This window comes from Xenopus laevis, chromosome 4L (assembly GCF_017654675.1).
Source record: "Xenopus laevis strain J_2021 chromosome 4L, Xenopus_laevis_v10.1, whole genome shotgun sequence".
NCBI lineage: Eukaryota > Metazoa > Chordata > Amphibia > Anura > Pipidae > Xenopus > Xenopus laevis.
The window spans coordinates 146,571,994-146,589,544 of record NC_054377.1 but is presented as its reverse complement, the minus strand read 5'-3'; the positions used below and the strand labels follow the sequence as shown (position 1 = coordinate 146,589,544).

At 39.9% G+C, this 17,551-nt stretch overlaps 1 protein-coding gene across 2 annotated transcripts in view; it reads left to right on the top strand.

Moving 5' to 3' along the window:
* The window catches only part of synpr.L (synaptoporin L homeolog), a 126,132-nt gene that overhangs the window by 91,995 nt on the left and 16,586 nt on the right, over positions 1–17,551 (top strand). For both annotated transcript variants that reach the window (XM_041590929.1, XM_041590930.1), the window contains 2 exons: positions 6,949–7,073; positions 16,442–16,640. In XM_041590929.1, the coding sequence (XP_041446863.1) occupies positions 6,949–7,073; positions 16,442–16,640 (324 nt within the window). The remainder of the gene's footprint in view (positions 1–6,948; positions 7,074–16,441; positions 16,641–17,551) is intronic.

The window sequence follows — 17,551 nt, the reverse complement described above, 5'->3', positions numbered from 1 at the left end:
GTTCATGAGCTAATAAGTTCTGCATTGGGTCGTTTATAATTACAAAGCAATTGGGATTCAGGCAGAAACGGTGTGTGGACGTGTTTCACCAGCACTCCCGGGGGTCCAACTACAATCTGCACCCATCCAGCCAGTAAGGAAGACCCAGCGCCCGGAAAACAGCAAGATATAGCCCAGGAAACACCCGCCACAAGCTGGGACCAAAACAAGCACTCTAGCTACTAGAAATCCCGAGTTACAGAAACGGCCTACAACAGAACGAAAGCCAGGGAGTCAAGTAAAAGTGAGTCCGAGCAGTGGGCCAACCTCAAATGCGGCTCCGAAGTGCCTAAACGCCAGGAAGACACGAAAGGGACAGCAAGTGTCTGGGTCAACCGCACAGGTGGTTAAATGCTCAGGAGATCCGAGCACGGCTACGTCCTGACTGCTCAGCATTTTTTTAGTTTATTTCATAACTTCTGTCATTGTCAACACACGTACATAATCCTGATGACAGAAAGACACTTCTGGAAATTGGGAAACAACTTTCACACGTAATACACTTTTAATCATATCTCGTCGTACATACCTCCCAACATAATTTTGGGGGGAAAAGGAGGAACAAAAAAGTTGGCGATTTTTTACCACGCCCATTTATTTGGCTACACCTCCTAATTACCATGTTCATTTTACAAAATTTGGCAGGTTTTGATAGTTTAAACATATTTCTGTGGGTTTTTTTTCCAGTTATTACAGCTTTGCTAATGAAGGTGAATTGCCCTTTAAGCTGTAAGTCTAATGTTTCCCAGGAGACCTGTTATCTTATATTATTGCAATTACTTATTTCCTTATCTTGAAGTTGTTACAAAAGTATCTTATCTTCTGCTGTGGCTGTTCTGGGCTCTCTGCCAAAAGCCAATTAAGTTAGAAACTTTTAAGGATGAGGCACTGCAGGTTGAGCTGTCAAAAGAGGGTCTGTCCCTCTAAAAACGGGACAGTTGGGAGGTAAGGTCGTGGCCAGCCAAGATCCTCTGCGACCCAGACAACAACAATACACGAGAGGCTGACCTGCATCGACGAACAAAGAAACGGCGTGGTAAATGCGGCTGCCTCCAAAACAGACAACAAGCACATCGACCATCACTGCCCAGTATCCTGCTGTCTAATGTCCAGTCCCTGGAAAACAAACTGGATGAATTAAGAGCAAAAGTTACTTTCCAATGTGACATGAGGGATTGTAACATTCTCTGCTTTACAGAAACATGGCTACCGTAACACCCACAGTTATGGTTGCTACCTGGCTGGTATTTTACCGACATGGCCGGTGATGGTTATAACACTACTGTGTACTGTTACTGCACCGTTTCTTTTGTTTATTTTCTCATAGTACAGTCCATTTACATTTATTTCACCGTCATCTCATGTAACATGGTTATTTTGTGTACTGTATCGCACTGCTGTGCTGTTTTTTATATTTCTATGTTAATACAATCTTCACTCATTGTCACTTATGTAAATAACATGGTTCCTCTTGCACTACATCTGCTCTGCTGCTATACTTCATTTCAAATTTTTCTTAGAATTCTTATTTTTATGGTAATCCTTTTGTACTAGTTGAGGTATTTAACTAGTATGTTTTTAATTTTGCACAGTCTAAAAAAGTGGATCAGGATGCATTTCACTGCATGTTCTACCTGTATTACTATGCATGTGGCAAATAAAGAATCTTATCATAATATACCCTGATGTGACATCACTTCCAGGCACAGTTGACACCTTTTCTTTCCTACCGGCCTGTTTTAAAAATTTTACTGGCAATGTAGTTGCTGGTGAATCTGTAAAGCTGGCAATAGATGCAAAGATCCGATCGTATGAATCGAGGATTTGTACGATTTTGGGACTGTGTGTGGAGAGTCCCGTCATTTTTTGTCCCACGTAGATCGGTCGTTTGGTCGATCGGACAGGTTAAAAGATTTCTGTCGGCTGCCGATAATATCTCTGTGTGTATTGCCGATCTTACGATTTTCAGTGGGAGACTGTCACCAGCTTTGTCGAACATAAACTTTTGTACGATTGCTGTCAGGGGCAGAACTTCTGCTGATTTTACTACTATATTTGATTGGAATGGTTAATGGCAGGTCGGGAGATGGGGAAGTCCGATCATTCGAGGATTCAAACAATCGGATCTTTGCCTCTTTGTCCAGCTTTATACTCTAAAGTTCAGCCCCTGGCCTTACCTCCGATCTTCCCAGAACCCACCCCCAAACGTATATTTCCTTGCCTTTTTCTCCTCCCCCAATCCTTCTGGGATGTTCGTAATCTCATACCTCCTCCAACATTTTCTACCCCTCCTACGTACGGTTGGGCAAATTTGACCCGTTTAGTTTCGCCAAAAATTCGCCCCCGCAGGTGAAATGACGTTGACACCCATTAAAGTCTATGGGTGTCAACATTTTTTTAATGCACGTCATTTTTTTTTTAAGAGCGAAGCCATACAAGTCTATGGGCGTCATTTCCGTGGCTTTTCGAAGGGTTAATAAAGGATAAGATACTGGACTTCATAGCAACTCATAATACTATGAGTTTGTGCCAGCATGGTTTTATGCGTAATAGATCTTGCCAGATCTTGCCAGACTAACTTAATTTCTTTTTATGAGAAGGTAAGTAGAGACCTCGATTCTGGGATGGCAGTGGATGTGATTTACTTAGATTTTGCTAAAGCATTTGATACAGTGCCACACAAAAGGTTACTGGTTAAATTAAGGAATGTTGGCCTGGAACATAGTATTTGTACCTGGATAGAGAACTGGCTAAAAGATAGACTACAAAGAGTGGTGGTAAATGGAACATTTTCTAATTGGACCAGTGTTGTTAGTGGAGTACCGCAGGGCTCTGTACTAGGTCCCTTGCTTTTCAACTTGTTTATTAATGACCTGGAGGTGGCCATTGAAAGTACTGTTTCTATTTGTGCAGATGAGACTAAATTGTGCAGAACTATAGGTTCCATGCAGGATGCTGCCACTTTGCACAGTGATTTGTCTAAACTGGAAAACTGGGCAGCAAACTGGAAAATGAGGTTCAATGTTGATAAATGCAGGTTATGCACTTTGGCAAAAATATTATAAATGCAAGTTATACACTAAATGGCAGTGTGTTGGGAGTTTCCTTAAATGAGAAGGATCTTGGGGTCTTTGTAGATAACAAGTTGTCTAATTCTGGGCAGTGTCATTCTGTGGCTACTAAAGCAAATAAAGTTCTGTCTTGCATAAAAAAGGGCATTAACTCAAGGGATGAAAACATAATTCTGCCTCTTTATAGGTCCCTGGTGAGGCCTCATCTGGAGTATGGGGGCAGTTTTGGACTCCAGTCCTTAAGAGGGATATAAATGAGCTGGAGAGAGTGCAGAGACTAAGTGCAACTAAACTGGTTAGAGGGAGGGAAGAGTTAAATTATGAGGGGAGACTGTCAAGGTTGGGGTTGTTTTCTCTGGAAAAAAGGCGCTTGCGTGGGGACATGATTACACTTTACAAGTACATTAGAGGACATTATAGACAAATAGCAGGGGACCTTTTTACCCATAAAGTGGGTCACCGTACCAGAGGCCTCCCCTTTAGACTAGAAGAAAAGAACTTTCATTTGAAGCAACGTAGGGGGTTCATCACAGTCAGGACAGTGAGGTTGTGGAATGCACTGCCGGGTGATGTTGTGATGCTGATTCAGTTAATGACTATAAGAGGGACTTGGATGATTTCTTGGACAGACATAATATCAAAGGCTATTGTGATACTAAGCTCTATAGTTAGTATAGATATGGGTATATAGAATTTAATTAAAAGTAGGGAGGGGTGTGTGTATGGATGTTGTCTTTTTTCAACCCGATTTAACTATGTAACTATGTAACTATGTAACTATGTAACTATGTAACTATAAATCATTTGTTTGATTAGGCTTGTGGTGCCGTAAGTTCATGTTTATGTTTAGTATACAAAATACAGCATTTCTAGCCTTATTCTATTTTAGACTTTACTTCCCCTTTAACACTGCCTGCAAATAATTAGAGTGTCATTCGTCTGGCTCATTTTTCACCTCTGGAAACATTATACCAGGCGCAGAGCTAAAAGTGAATATCGATAAAAGTGGAATATTGAAAAAGTCCAGTGATTCTTATCATCACAGCCCGGGATATAAATACTCTTGCAGAGAATATTAATTATTTACAGGACATGACAGCAATGATAACTTAATATGAAATGAAAGAAGAAAGGGAAAAGGTGAATGATACCAACTGTTTACTGCACTGGCGACCTACAAATGAATCCACTTCAAAGGGAAAATGATAGTTAAACACATGCAAATGTAGCCTTTAGAAAATAGCTACAGCGGCTTCTGTAAGGTCTTCTCTACAGGAGGTTCCTTTTGATTTATAGCAAGGCTTATGCCTGGTCGGTGGCATAAAAGGAAGACTAAAGGGGCCACATGCAGCAACCTTTCGACCTAGTCATTCTGTGGTCCTAATATGTCATATAAAAAGCAATGTGCCCTGGGGTCTTCTCTAGAGGTTCACAACTGTTCTTGGTGGGCTGCTACTTGGAGGAACTCTCTTGAATTCCACCAAACAAAAGGTGTGCCATATTGAGTTGACATATAGAGAGCCATAGGAACATGGTCAAAGTTTGACTAGTCCTCTAACTCACGGAAAGAAATCAAAAATAAAATATGACTGTTGTGTTGGGCTATTGCACTGACCAACAGCACCCAGATTATTATATAGAGAACAAGATACACAACCATCCACCATGATGGACACCAGACAGAGAGATTTAGAAAGAACAAGAGATATCAGCACACACAATAAGATAGCAATGTCTCGAGTAGACAAGAAAGACCTATCTAGAGGTACTGGGGGTCATTTACAGTATAAACAGTAGCGATGCACCGAATCCACTATTTTGGATTCGTCCGAACCCCCGAATCCTTCATGAAAGATTCGGCCGAATACCGAACCGAATCCTAATTTGCATATGCAAATTAGGGATGTGAAGGGAAAAACATTTTTTACTTCCTTGTTTTGTGACAAAAAGTCACACGATTTCCCTCTCGCCCTTAATTTGCATATGCAAATTAGGATTCGGATTCGGTTCGGCCGGGAAGAAGGATTCTTGGAAGGAATCCTGCTGAAAAAGGCAGAATCCTGGCCGAATCCCGAAACGAATCCTGGATTCGGTGCATCCCTAATAAACAGTGGGCAAATTTGCCCCTGGGCAGTAACCCATGGTAACCAATCAGATGTTTGCTTTCACGGTTTTACTTGGCCTTGGCTTTTACTTGCCCTTTCTGAAAAAACTGATCACTAATTAGTTGCTATGGGTTACTGCCCAGGTGCAAATTTGCCCAATGTTTATAAGTGAGCCCCACTAGACATGATCAAATCCGCATTTATAGAGATACACTTATAGGCAAAAAGAGCAATACACTTAGATCAGATACTCAACTGAAGATTTCCAAGAGTTCCTTATCGAAACCCTCAAGGAGTATATTAAGCATTAAATTACCTAAAAAGTCATTTTACACTAAAGAAATGTATTAGTGAAAGATACAAATGGTGTTGTAAATACAAAAAAGCCTAAGCTATATTCTATGATCCATTTCTAATCAAATACACAGAGAACCAAACAAGACCTACACCCAAACCCTAACCCACAATAGCTGGCTAAATTTCAACCTGAACCAGCCTGGTTTCAAGTCTATCCGCACATCACTACTTCGATATTATGGGCAGTGCCTGTTCTGACCATGATTTCATTATATATAGGTGTAAACTTGTTGCAATGAATTACAAAAAAAGAAGGTCCTGAACCCAAAAAATCTGAACACCACTGCTCTATATCTTGAAATATTTGGCAGCCAAAGAGAAGACCAATATCCATCTGATTAGCCTGCCAAGCGTTCCCCCTGGGTGGAGAAGCCAGAAGACTGTCTTATCTGTATTGAGAACTCTGTGCCCAAGATTTTATCAAACTTAATAACATATTTTGAGTTTCTTGGGAAAATGATGAGGAAATATACTGGAATTGAGACCCAGCTTCCCAACACTTAGGCCATTATGGTCAGAGGAATGGAATATACCTCCGTGACCAGACAGAGTGGGACAATTAGGAAGATGTCTCACTTGTGGATATATGATGGGATATGGAGAAATGTTGGCATGGAAATATGAAGGAAATTTCAGTTAGGGGCATCTTCAGACCAAATTTGTGTTGATGGTGCCATGCTAGATATGCAGGAGAAACAGTCATGCAACTCTGAAATACATGCCAAAAAATATTAAAGGAAAACTATACCCCCAAAATGAACACTTAAGCAACAGATAGTTCATATTATATTAAGTGGCATATTAAAGAATCTTACCAAACTGGAATATATATTTAAGTAAATATTGCCCTTATACATCTCTTGCCTTGAGCCACCATTTCGTGATGGTCTGTGTGCTGTCTCAGAGATCACCTGACCAGAAATACTTCAACTCTAACTGTAACAGGAAGAAGTGAGGAAGCAAAAGACACAACTCTGTCTGTTAATTGGCTCATGTGACCTGACATGTATGGTTTGTTGGTATGTTTGTGAGTACAGTGAATCCTACGATCTCAGGGGGCGGCCCTTATTTTTTAAAATGGCAATTTTCTATTTATGATTACCCAATGGCACATACTACTAGAAAAGTATATTATTATGAAAATGGTTTATTTACATGAAGCAGGATTTAACATATGAGCTGTTTTATGCAATATCTTTTTATAGAGACCTACAGTATTTGGGGGGTATAGTTTTCCTTTAATCCAAGCAATAAGTAAATTAAGTTCTAAGAGGGAAATACTATGGTCATGCAATAAGTGTATTATAAGGGTGTATCTCTTTCCTTATTTCTTATTATGTTTGTCATTTATCACATGTTCCTATTCTATCCTACAGCTTTTTGCAATCTTTGCATTTGCAACATGTGGTGGTTACTCTGGAGAACTGAGAGTCAGCGTGGACTGCGCCAACAAAACCCAGAGCGACCTCAGAGTTGATATCGCCATTTCCTATCCCTTTAGGTAAGAAATGTTTGACATTCATAACACTGACATTCAAAACAGTGGCTATTCTTCAATGTGCAGGTTCAAAAAATATGGCCGATGTGCCTGTTTTTGCACTTTGCTCCTTGGCTTGTAATAAACGCATTGTGGAAATAGCAGTGTGAATATTATAAATGAGCCGTAAAGTGTGAAAGTAGGACCTGTAGAGAGAAAAAGAGAGAGAGAGAGATGAGTTTTATTTAAGTTTTTCATCCAGATATGGTTAATATTAAATATCGTAGCTGCCGGTTAGAGATTATACGCAGGGAAATCACCTGTAGAAGGGAGCGGGGGGCTGTTGCTAAGGAAGATGACAGAGTGCAAAGCAGCTAATGATGTCCCAACAGACTTATAGTTATTGGTTGCTCAGCATGTAATATACCCACATGTGCTACAGGTTTTCTGTGTCAACACAAACCCATGGAAACATGTTACCCAGAATGCTCTGAAATAGGGCAATGTTATTCCCTCCTTCGTGTCCTATTTAACCAAATAATTCTTCATTTGGACAAATTTCTTATTAAAAAGATACCCTAGATGATAAATAAGCTAAAATTAATCCCGTTTAATAGTAAAATGATCCTATTGTTTTTTTAATACGTTAATAAATATTTTAATGTAGCCTTAAGGCATACGGTTCTGTATTACGAGAAGACCCCATACCTGGACCCCAGGCATTCTGGATAATAGAGCCCATACACACAAATATTAGACTTATGGACCTGCCTGACCTGTCTCTGAAACCTATTCTGGACATAGGTGTTGGAACTGGGGGCAGGATAGCTGTCATCCCCAAAATTTGAACCCTTGGTTTATGATTTTATTTGTGGTGGGTCCCAGTAACCTTTCCAAAGTGGCAGGTTCCCCCCCTCCCAGCCACACCCCCATAAATATCTTCTGTGGGCCATAATTGGATCCAGCAGTCTGGAAACTAGGGATGCACCGAATCCACTATTTTGGATTCGCCCAAACCCCCGAATCCTTTGCAAAAGATTCGTCTGAATACGGAACCAAATCCAAATCCTAATTTGCAAATGCAAATTAGGGTGGGAAGGGGGAAACATTTGTATATGCAAATTAGGATTCGGTTCGACCGGGCTAAAGGATTCAACCCAATCCGAATCCTGCTGAAAAAGGCTGAATCCTGAGCAAATCCTGGATTCGGTGCATCTCTACTGGAAACCCAAAATTTTGAGAATAGGAATGCTGGTCAAGGCACACATAAAGGTTCATTTTTGACCAGAGGTTCACATTTAGAAATAAAACCTATTGTTAAATCGACAGTTTCTTTAACACAGTGTTAATGTTTGCCCAATGCCTTTGTGTGCTGAGTGACCTGCTTTGGTCATTTCCATTCTTTATAAATGGCACAGATCTGCATTCATCTGATGATTATGCCATTTAATTAATATCTCCAAGACCGGGGATGGAATGTGCTTGCAAGTCATTGATTTGCTCTTATTATTTCCGAATCTTCAGTGGCTTTATAATGAAATGGGCAGTCACTGAGCGAGAATAAGCTCAGCGAGACCTTGTTTGTCTTCCAGGCTCGGTTAATTGAGAAGCACATCTGTGGGTGAGAGACAGAGAGAAGTTATTATCGCCATCTGCACCTCTGAGAGAACAATGATAGGGAGTCGGGCTGAGATTCTAGGTTCAGACTCACTGACGCATGAGTTATATTCAGAAACATGTTCATTTGCACCCTCTGATCTAACTAATACTTTTTAGCTTGATGGGCTTACATTATAAGCTTGTACAGTCATCTCAGTGTCCGTTTTATATGTTTTTAGGTTAGGGCAAGAGCTGCTGTGGCATGAGACATGGGAGCAGTTTATCAGGCACTAGACCGTCATATTCACCAGTTCACCTCTTCTACCTCTTTGCCTCCAAGGTTGACACTCCTGCAAGGACCTTGTATGGTCTACCTGGGTATGGGTGGGTTGAGTTCCCTCTGGGTAGTGTGGCTTTCTTCATGGTTCCAAAAACATACCAGCAGGTTAATAGGCTCCTGATAAAAATAGTGTGTCTGAATGTGACCATAGATTGTTAGATCCAGTGGGGCTGGGGTCAATAAACATGAAGTTGCTACTGCCTTCATGCATTCTTCAGTATTATTCATGGCCTAAATTCTGCTGTTTGTTATGAGGCATTAGGCTTAAAGTTACCCATTTTCTTCTATGTGTTCTGATTTCACTTAAAACAGGTTCTGGGGGACTTACTCTACTCACTGTTAGTGTTACTCTACTCACTCTACCGTTAAAATGCAATGGGGAAACATGGGGAGTGTTGTATAACCCAGAACCAGGGGATATGGCATGTATAAGAAATGAGAGTCAGTTATACTCTTCTCATGGAGAAGCTTGGTGGTGTTGTGGTGACAGTTGAAGCCTGTAGACATGTCCCTCATATTTTCTGGCAGAGTTGTCTAAAGCTGGCCATACATGAAGAGATCCTCAGGTCCCGAGCATTCCGGACCCCAGGTCCCATACCCATATTCTCCCATATTCTGTGTTTATATCAACTGCAAAAAAGGTCATTTGCTTTCCTACAACAAATACAAGTAGCGTATAACAGGGGGGCACTCAGGATTAATGAGCACAAGGTTTCATACCATGATATAACAATATGTTTCACATTTCCATAGAATCCGTATTTTAAGCTGAAATAAAGGTGTTTTTGTTTAGTGAAACGTCGCCATGTGAAATCCTGAGAACATTTGTTTGGTCTGCAGGACGGGATTTGTGTTTTACTAAATGGGTTCATGTCCTTCTGCGCAGTCACAATAAAAAGGCAATTTTTAACAGTCTCCCGGCTATATGAGCAGCTTGCACTTTCTAAAAATGGAATTAAATTTATCAGTCGGTAGCAGCTCAGTTCTTTATTGTTGGAGAGGTCTATCCCTATAGTTAAGAGATGCCAGGAAAGATACATATGAGGGATACATCAAAGGGGGGGTTCACCTTTAAGTTAACGTTTAATATGTAATAAAATGGCTATTTCTAAGCAACTTTCCATTTGGCTTTAATTTTTTCTTTTTTTTATAGTTTTTTAATTATTTTCCGTCTTCTTTTGACTCTTTCCAGCATTCAAATTGAGGTCACTGACCCCATCTAAAAAAACAAATGCTCTGTAAGGCTGCACATTTATTGTTATTGCTACTTTTTATTACTCATCTTTCTATTCAGGCCTCTCCTACTCATTTTGCAGTCTCTTATTCAAATCAATGCATAGTTGCTAGGGTAATTGTGACCCCTAGTAACCAGATTGCTGAAACTGCAAACTGGAGAGCTGCTGAATAAAAAGCTAAATAACTTAAAAACCACAAGTAATAAAAAATGAAAACCAATTGCAGACTGTCTCAAAAGATCACTCTGGTGTTAATTTTAAAGGGATACTGTCATGGGAAAAATTATTTTTTTGAAAATGAATCAGTTAATTGCACTGAAATCCATTTCTCAAAAGAGCAAACAGATTTTTTTATATTCAATTTTGAAATCTGACATGGGGCTAGACATATTGTCAATTTTCCAGCTGCACCAAGTCATGTGACTTGTGCTCTGATAAACTTCAATCACTCTTTACTGCTGTAGTAGCAAGATATCACCCCCCTCCCTTTTTCCCCCCAGCAAGCCAAACAAAAGAACAATGGAAGGTAACCAGATAGCAGCTCCCTAACACAAGATAACAGCTGCCTGGTAGATCTAAGAACAGCACTTAATAGTAAAAACCCATGTCCCACTGAGACACATTCAGTTACATTGAGAAGGAAAAACAGCAGCCTGCCAGAAAGCATTTCTCTCCTAAAGTGCAGGCACAAGTCACATGACCAGGGGCAGCTGGGAAATTGACAAAATGTCTAGCCCTATGTCAGATTTCAAAATTGAATATAAAAAAATCTGTTTGCTCTTTTGAGAAATGGATTTCAGTGCAGAATTCTGCTGGAGCAGCACTATTAACTGATGCGTTTTGAAAAAAACATGTTTTCCGATGACAGGATCCCTTTAAAGGTGAACAACCTCTTTAATATTTTGCTTTACAAGGCATATCAAAGCAAAGCTTAAAAATGTAAGTAAAATATACCTCCCTTTTGGGCATGAGCTCATTCAGTTAGGCTTATAAAAAAAGGGGCATAAAAAACACTAGCTGAAATTCCAGAAATACATTGAAATTAAAAAATTAAACCATGATACTCTTCAGAGCCATTTCCCCACCCCCTTAGGCTCACAGTGTAATATAACCCCTCCCTCATCCTGTTCCATTGTGAAGTGATGAATTCTGGGACTTCTCTGCTTTCCGTAGTGGGTGGTGCACAGATTCTCTGGAAAGCAGAGGAAATTGGGAGCCCCAGAAATTGTTCCTGCGATGGTTTCCTTTCAGGTACATAAAACTAAATAGAGCTGATGCCAGTGTATAACATTAGCAGCAGTGGAGGTTGGAGAGGCTTTGACGGCTGCTGTTATCCATTTTAAAGTCTGTGAACTCCTCCATCAGTTAATAAGCCAATTTATAACGATCTATGCAGCTCTTAAGAGCAAACTTCATTTATTTCCCATATAACTTCTCAGCCTATTAAGTTGGAGCAGTTTGTGCTCGTGTGGATCTTTCCTCTAAGGAGCCGGGGGATTTCTGTGTAATGTTATCAGAATAATGTGGCGGAACATCTCAGCGCCAAGTTATTTTTGCTGGAAAGCGATGAATTGAATTTGTACATGAATAATATATGTGCCCATCTACAATAACACACGCCGCTCCTCTCCTCCAGTTTAGCTGCATGTCGAGGCTTATTGTGCACTTTCCAAGCAAACTGCTGGGATTCTATTTATTATTTAAAAGCTGAGTTTAAATAACGCTGAGACTCATGCCCATTATATTGGTAAGGCTGCTTCAGTAACTATCTCTTGTCTATGGACCAAATGCACCAAGCAGGTACAACATAAACCTCATAGGATAATTAGTGCTAAGTTGCACTTGGTCTTTCTTTTTCAACCGAATGTTACACTTTTGGGCAGCAACAGTTCAATAATTTTACTGGTAGACAATGTAGAACGATACCTTAGAATTATGCCAGCATAGATATTCCCCTGTCTTAAACACAATTCAGCAAGAACAGCCTGTTCATAGTCTTTACAAAGAGATACCAGGGTTATAGATGTTTACCTGTACTAAACAATTTAGCAGGAACCACCCCGTAAAGTCCTATACCATCATATGGTATTGAACTATATCATAATAGATATTCATCTGCTGTAAGCAGAATACAAAAATAATAGTTTAATAAATTAGCCTGTAACTTGTACAAAGAGATACCATAAAACTATGGCAGCATAGACTATGAAGATTTTCATTCATGGTATGTCTAGTATAGGTAAATCTAAAAAAAACAACTGGACTTGCTGAGTAATCAATGAAGACGTTTCACTACTCATCTGAGCAGCTTCTTCAGTACAACTGACTGGTGTGGGAAGTTCTCGACATATAAACTCTTCCACTAATCCAATCACAATGGCCCATTTGTGTCACCTCTTTGAAGAGTTACAATGGGCCATTGTGATTGGATTAGTCGAAGAGTTTATATGTCGAGAATTTCCCACACCAGTCAGTTGAACTGAAGAAGCTGCTCAGATGAGTAGTGAAACGTCTTCATTGATTACTCAGCAAGTCCAGTTGTTTTTTTTAGATTTACCTATACTAGATGTATGGCAGCATAGGTATTCCCCTGTACTAAGCACAATTCAGCAGGAACAGTCCCCTAAGTTTGCTCACAGTCTGTACAAAGAGATCCCATAAAACTATGGCAGCATAGGTATTCCCTGTACTAAGCACAATTCAGCAGGAACAGTCTGTACAGAGAGATCCCATAAAACTATGGCAGCATAGGTATTCCCCTGTACTAAGCACAATTCAGCAGGAGCAGTCCCCTAAGTTTGCTCATCGCCTGCACAGAGAGATCCCATAAAACTATGGCAGCATAGGTATTCCCCTGTACTAAGCACAATTCAGCAGGAACAGTCCCCTAAGTTTGCTCATCGCCTGTACCGAGAGATCCCATAAAATTATGGCAGCATAGGTATTCCCTTGTACTAAGCACAATTCAGCAGGAACAGTCCCCTAAGTTTGCTCATAGTCTGTACCGAGAGACCCCATAAAACTATGGCAGCATAAGTATTCCTCTGTACTAAGCACAATTCAGCAGGAACAGCCCCTAAATTTGCTTATAGTCTGTACAGAGAGATCCCAGCATATGGCAGCATAGGTATCCCCTGTACTAAGCACAATTCAGCAAGAACAGCCTCTAAGTTTGCTCATAGTCTGCACAGAGAGATCCCATAAAACTATGGAAAGCCAGGAATGAAATATGTCGAGATTCTTCATTTCTGTTAGCTGGTATTCAGTGAGAAGGGAGCATATCTAATAATATAAGTGAATAATATAAGAAATGCTGTCAAATACATTTGTAAGAAAGGGGATAATGTAATACCAAGCACATTGTTGCTCCAGGTCTATTATCCCATATCAAGCAATCAGGTGCAAAGTAGCATATACTATTGGCGGCTATGGGTTACTGTGATTAACACCAGCCTTACACTATTTATTATCTCTTGCTTTAATTATGGTGCATGTCTACAGGGTTTTTTTTAAACAAAAAAGTGATTTGACTATTTTTAGTCTTGCTTTGCTTTCTGTAGTATTATTAGTCATTATTAGTGGTTTTCATTGTATTAAATATTTATTTTCCAGCTGCATCTTACTAAAACCTGACATTTAGGGGGGTTATTTATCAAGGTCCCAATTTATCTCAGTATTTCTAAGAAATCCAAGCAACTCCGATTGCCCGAATGGACCTTATTTATGAAAAAATAGGGTCGGGCAAACTTCTGAGCTTTCCTCAAAAACTCAGAATTGTTCAGTGTTTTGGGCAAAAACAACGATTTTCCGGAGTCTTCTGAGTTTTTTGCGCAGAAACCACAACCTCATCGGATATCGGTACGGACATCAGCGCAGACACTGGGACCTTCCCCATTGACTTATACAGGACCTCGAGAGCTTTTTTTTTTTTCCTCTGAAAACTACAAATTATTTGCGGTTCGGATATTCGGAGCTTGATAATAACCCCTTACTGTGGCTTTATTACATGCTCTTTACAACTGTGTTGTTTCGATTTCAATCCATAAATATTGGATCTTCCTGGGAATAGATGCGTTGCGTCGGTATGTCAGGCAGGAAGGGTTAATAAACTTCAACTGCTTAACATTAGGAGATAAGACAGATGAGACCCGAGGATGAATCATTTATTCAGAAATTGCTCTTCTTTTCCCAGAGACAGCAGCATTTAAATATTAATAGGTTGCCTCTAAAGATTGTCCTGCATGCAAAGAGGGGGTGATATATCAAAACACATGTTCTCTGTCACAGCCATGCACTGGATTCTGCTTCCAGTTTGCTGCATCTCTTCCAAAGGAAACAATAGCCTCTTAAAACTAAAATCAGTATATTTTCCCTTTTTCTTAATTATTTGCACAGTTTGGAGGCACAGATTTTTATGCAACTCCAGGAAAACTCTTGAAACTGAATAATGCTGCCTTCACCTTAAAGGAGAACTAAACCCTTAAAATGAATATATCTAAAAATGGCATATTGTATAAAGGCACCAGCCTAAAGTTTCAGTATTTCAAAAGCAGCAATGATCCAGGACTTCAAACTTGTCACAGGGGGTCACCATCTTGGAAAGTGTCTGTGACACTCACATGCTCAGTGGGCTCTGATTGGCTGTTGAGAAGCTAAGCTTAGGGCTCGTCACTAATTATCCAGCAGAAAATGAGCTTCCCTGGCTGTAATATAAGCTGATGCTACAGGTTTGCTGATTATTAAATTCTGATGCTAATTGCACTGGTTTCTGTGCTGCCATGTAGTAATTATGTGTATTAATTACTAATCAGCCTTATATTGTGACATTTCTATTCTATGTGTACTGTATATTGTAAGTGGGTCCCTAAGCTCAGTAAGTGACAGCAGCACAGAGCATGTGCAGTGAATCAGCAGAAAAGAAGATGGGGAGCTACTGGGGCATCTTTGGAGACACAGATCTTTACTGCTAAAGGGCTGTGGTTGCCTTGGGCTGGTACAGAAGCACAAAACATTATGTACAACATTTCTAGCTACTTCTTTAGTTTAACTTTCCTTGTCCTTTAAAGGGGCCGTTCACTCACAGTATCCATCAGGGAGCTGGCATGGTCATGGTTCCTTATAGCCCAGTCTGACCCTGCCTGTCTGCATAAGACTAAAGAGAACAACAACTGCATGTTAAGTCTGTAACCTACAGTTTATACAAGCTCAGGGAAGAATGCAAATGGATTATTAATGTACAATTTATTTCTAAATACAACAACCCCCTTAAAAGGGGTGGTTCACCTTTAAGTTAACTTTTATTATGATATAGATATAATGGCCAAATGCTAAGCAACTTTTCGACTGGTCATTATTTATTTTTTATAGTTTGTGAATTATTTTCCTTTTTTTGTTAGACTCTTTCCAGCTTTCAAATGGGGGTCACTGACACCTTGTAAACAACAAATGCTCTGTAAGGCTACAAATGTATCATATTGATCCTATGAGTAAGTGCCCCAACAGGCAGGAAATGCGTTAGGCCCTCAATTGTAATGTCCCAATAAATGCTTTTGAACTTTAAACTACTTTTGGTTGACTTTTTGTAGGAAACTCACAATTTCTCGCTTGTTTATTGTTACTGATACTTTTTATTATTTATCCTTAGATTTAGGCCATTTGCTATTCATATTCCAGTCTCTTGTGCAAATGAATGCATGGTTGCTAGGGTAATTTGCTGACATTGCAGACCTGAGAACTATTGAATGAAAAGATTAATAACTCAAAAACCACAAATAATAAAAAATGAAAACCAAATACAAATTGTCTGAATATCACTCTCTACATCATACTAAAAGTTAATTCAAAGTTGAACAACCCCTTTAAGATTGACCTTAATAAATAGCTGTGGTCGACCCTGGGAGACTGGTGGGGTTCATCCTGAAGGCCCTTTAGGTTGAGATCTGGGTAGGATATGTATTTGCTCTCCTTGATACAACTGAAAGTCCAACTTTAAGGTCAGTTAGTGGGAGATTTGGGGGGAGACTATATTTACCACTCTACTCTACTGATACTCCAGTATGGAGCTCACCAAAGATTGCGCCTTCGAAGCTGAACTGAAAAGATCTGACAACCACTACTCTAAGCCTTCGTTATTAACTGTTACAATCTTTGTGTTGCTTTTTCCTGACCCATAAAACACAACTAAACCCAATAATACAATCTCTCTCTCTTTATTGTAGGTTGTACCAAGTGAATTTTGATGCACCCACATGTGAAGGCAAAAGGCGCGAGAAACTCTCATTGTTAGGGGACTTCTCATCGTCTGCCGAGTTCTTCGTCACCATCGCGGTGTTCGCTTTCCTCTACTCCTTGGCTGCCACAGTCGTGTACATTTTCTACCAGAATAAATATCGGGAAAACAACAGGGGGCCCCTAATTGTGAGTATTTAGTTTCATTTGAGGTGTTTTATTTCTAAAGCCAACATTTCAAGCCAAATGCTCTATTTTTCTATTTCAAGTTTTAAAAATGAATTTGTTTTGATGTTCCCACCTCATGTGCCCCAGGAGCAACCCATTGAACCTGGATTTCTAAGCAACTTTCCAATATACACCAATTAAAAATATTCAATCTTCAGCTCTCCTCCAGTCAAGACTCCTTGCATGTTTTGTGACTAAAGGGGCAGTATACCTCCTTGTTCAACATCTGTGCAGTTAAAATGGCTTGTGTTGAACATCCGTTATGCCTATTGTTTTAATTAGGAAATACTGTATTTAATTATGTATATTTCTTGCACTAAGGAGTGCAAAAGCTGAAATTGAAACTAAAGTCACATTCTACTTTCTGATTCCTATGATCACAATTGGCCTTTGTATAATGAGCTGTTCCTTATCTCACAAACTAACAGATTGCAGCTGGAGGAGAGGAGGAGGAGTACAAATAGGGGCAAATTCACTAAGTGCCGAAGTGCCGAAGTGCCGAACGCTAGCGTTAATTCGCTAGCGTTTGGCATTTTCGTTACTACGCAAATTCACTAACGAACGCTGGCGTAGATTCGCTAGTGTTACTTCGCACCCTTACGCCTGGCGAATTTTCGCTAGCGACATAACTACGCAAATTCATTAACTTGCGCATTGTACTGAACGCTACCTTTTACGCTAGACTTCCTTCGCCACCTCAGACCTGGCGAAGCGCAATAGAGTAGATAGGGATTGTTTCAAAAAAAGTCAAAAATTTTTCTAAGTCCCAAAAAACGCTGGCGTGTTTTCTACATTATGGATGATAGGCTGAAAAAGATCGAAGATTTTTTTGGGGCTCCCCTCCTTCCCCCCTACATTTCCTGACTCATGGC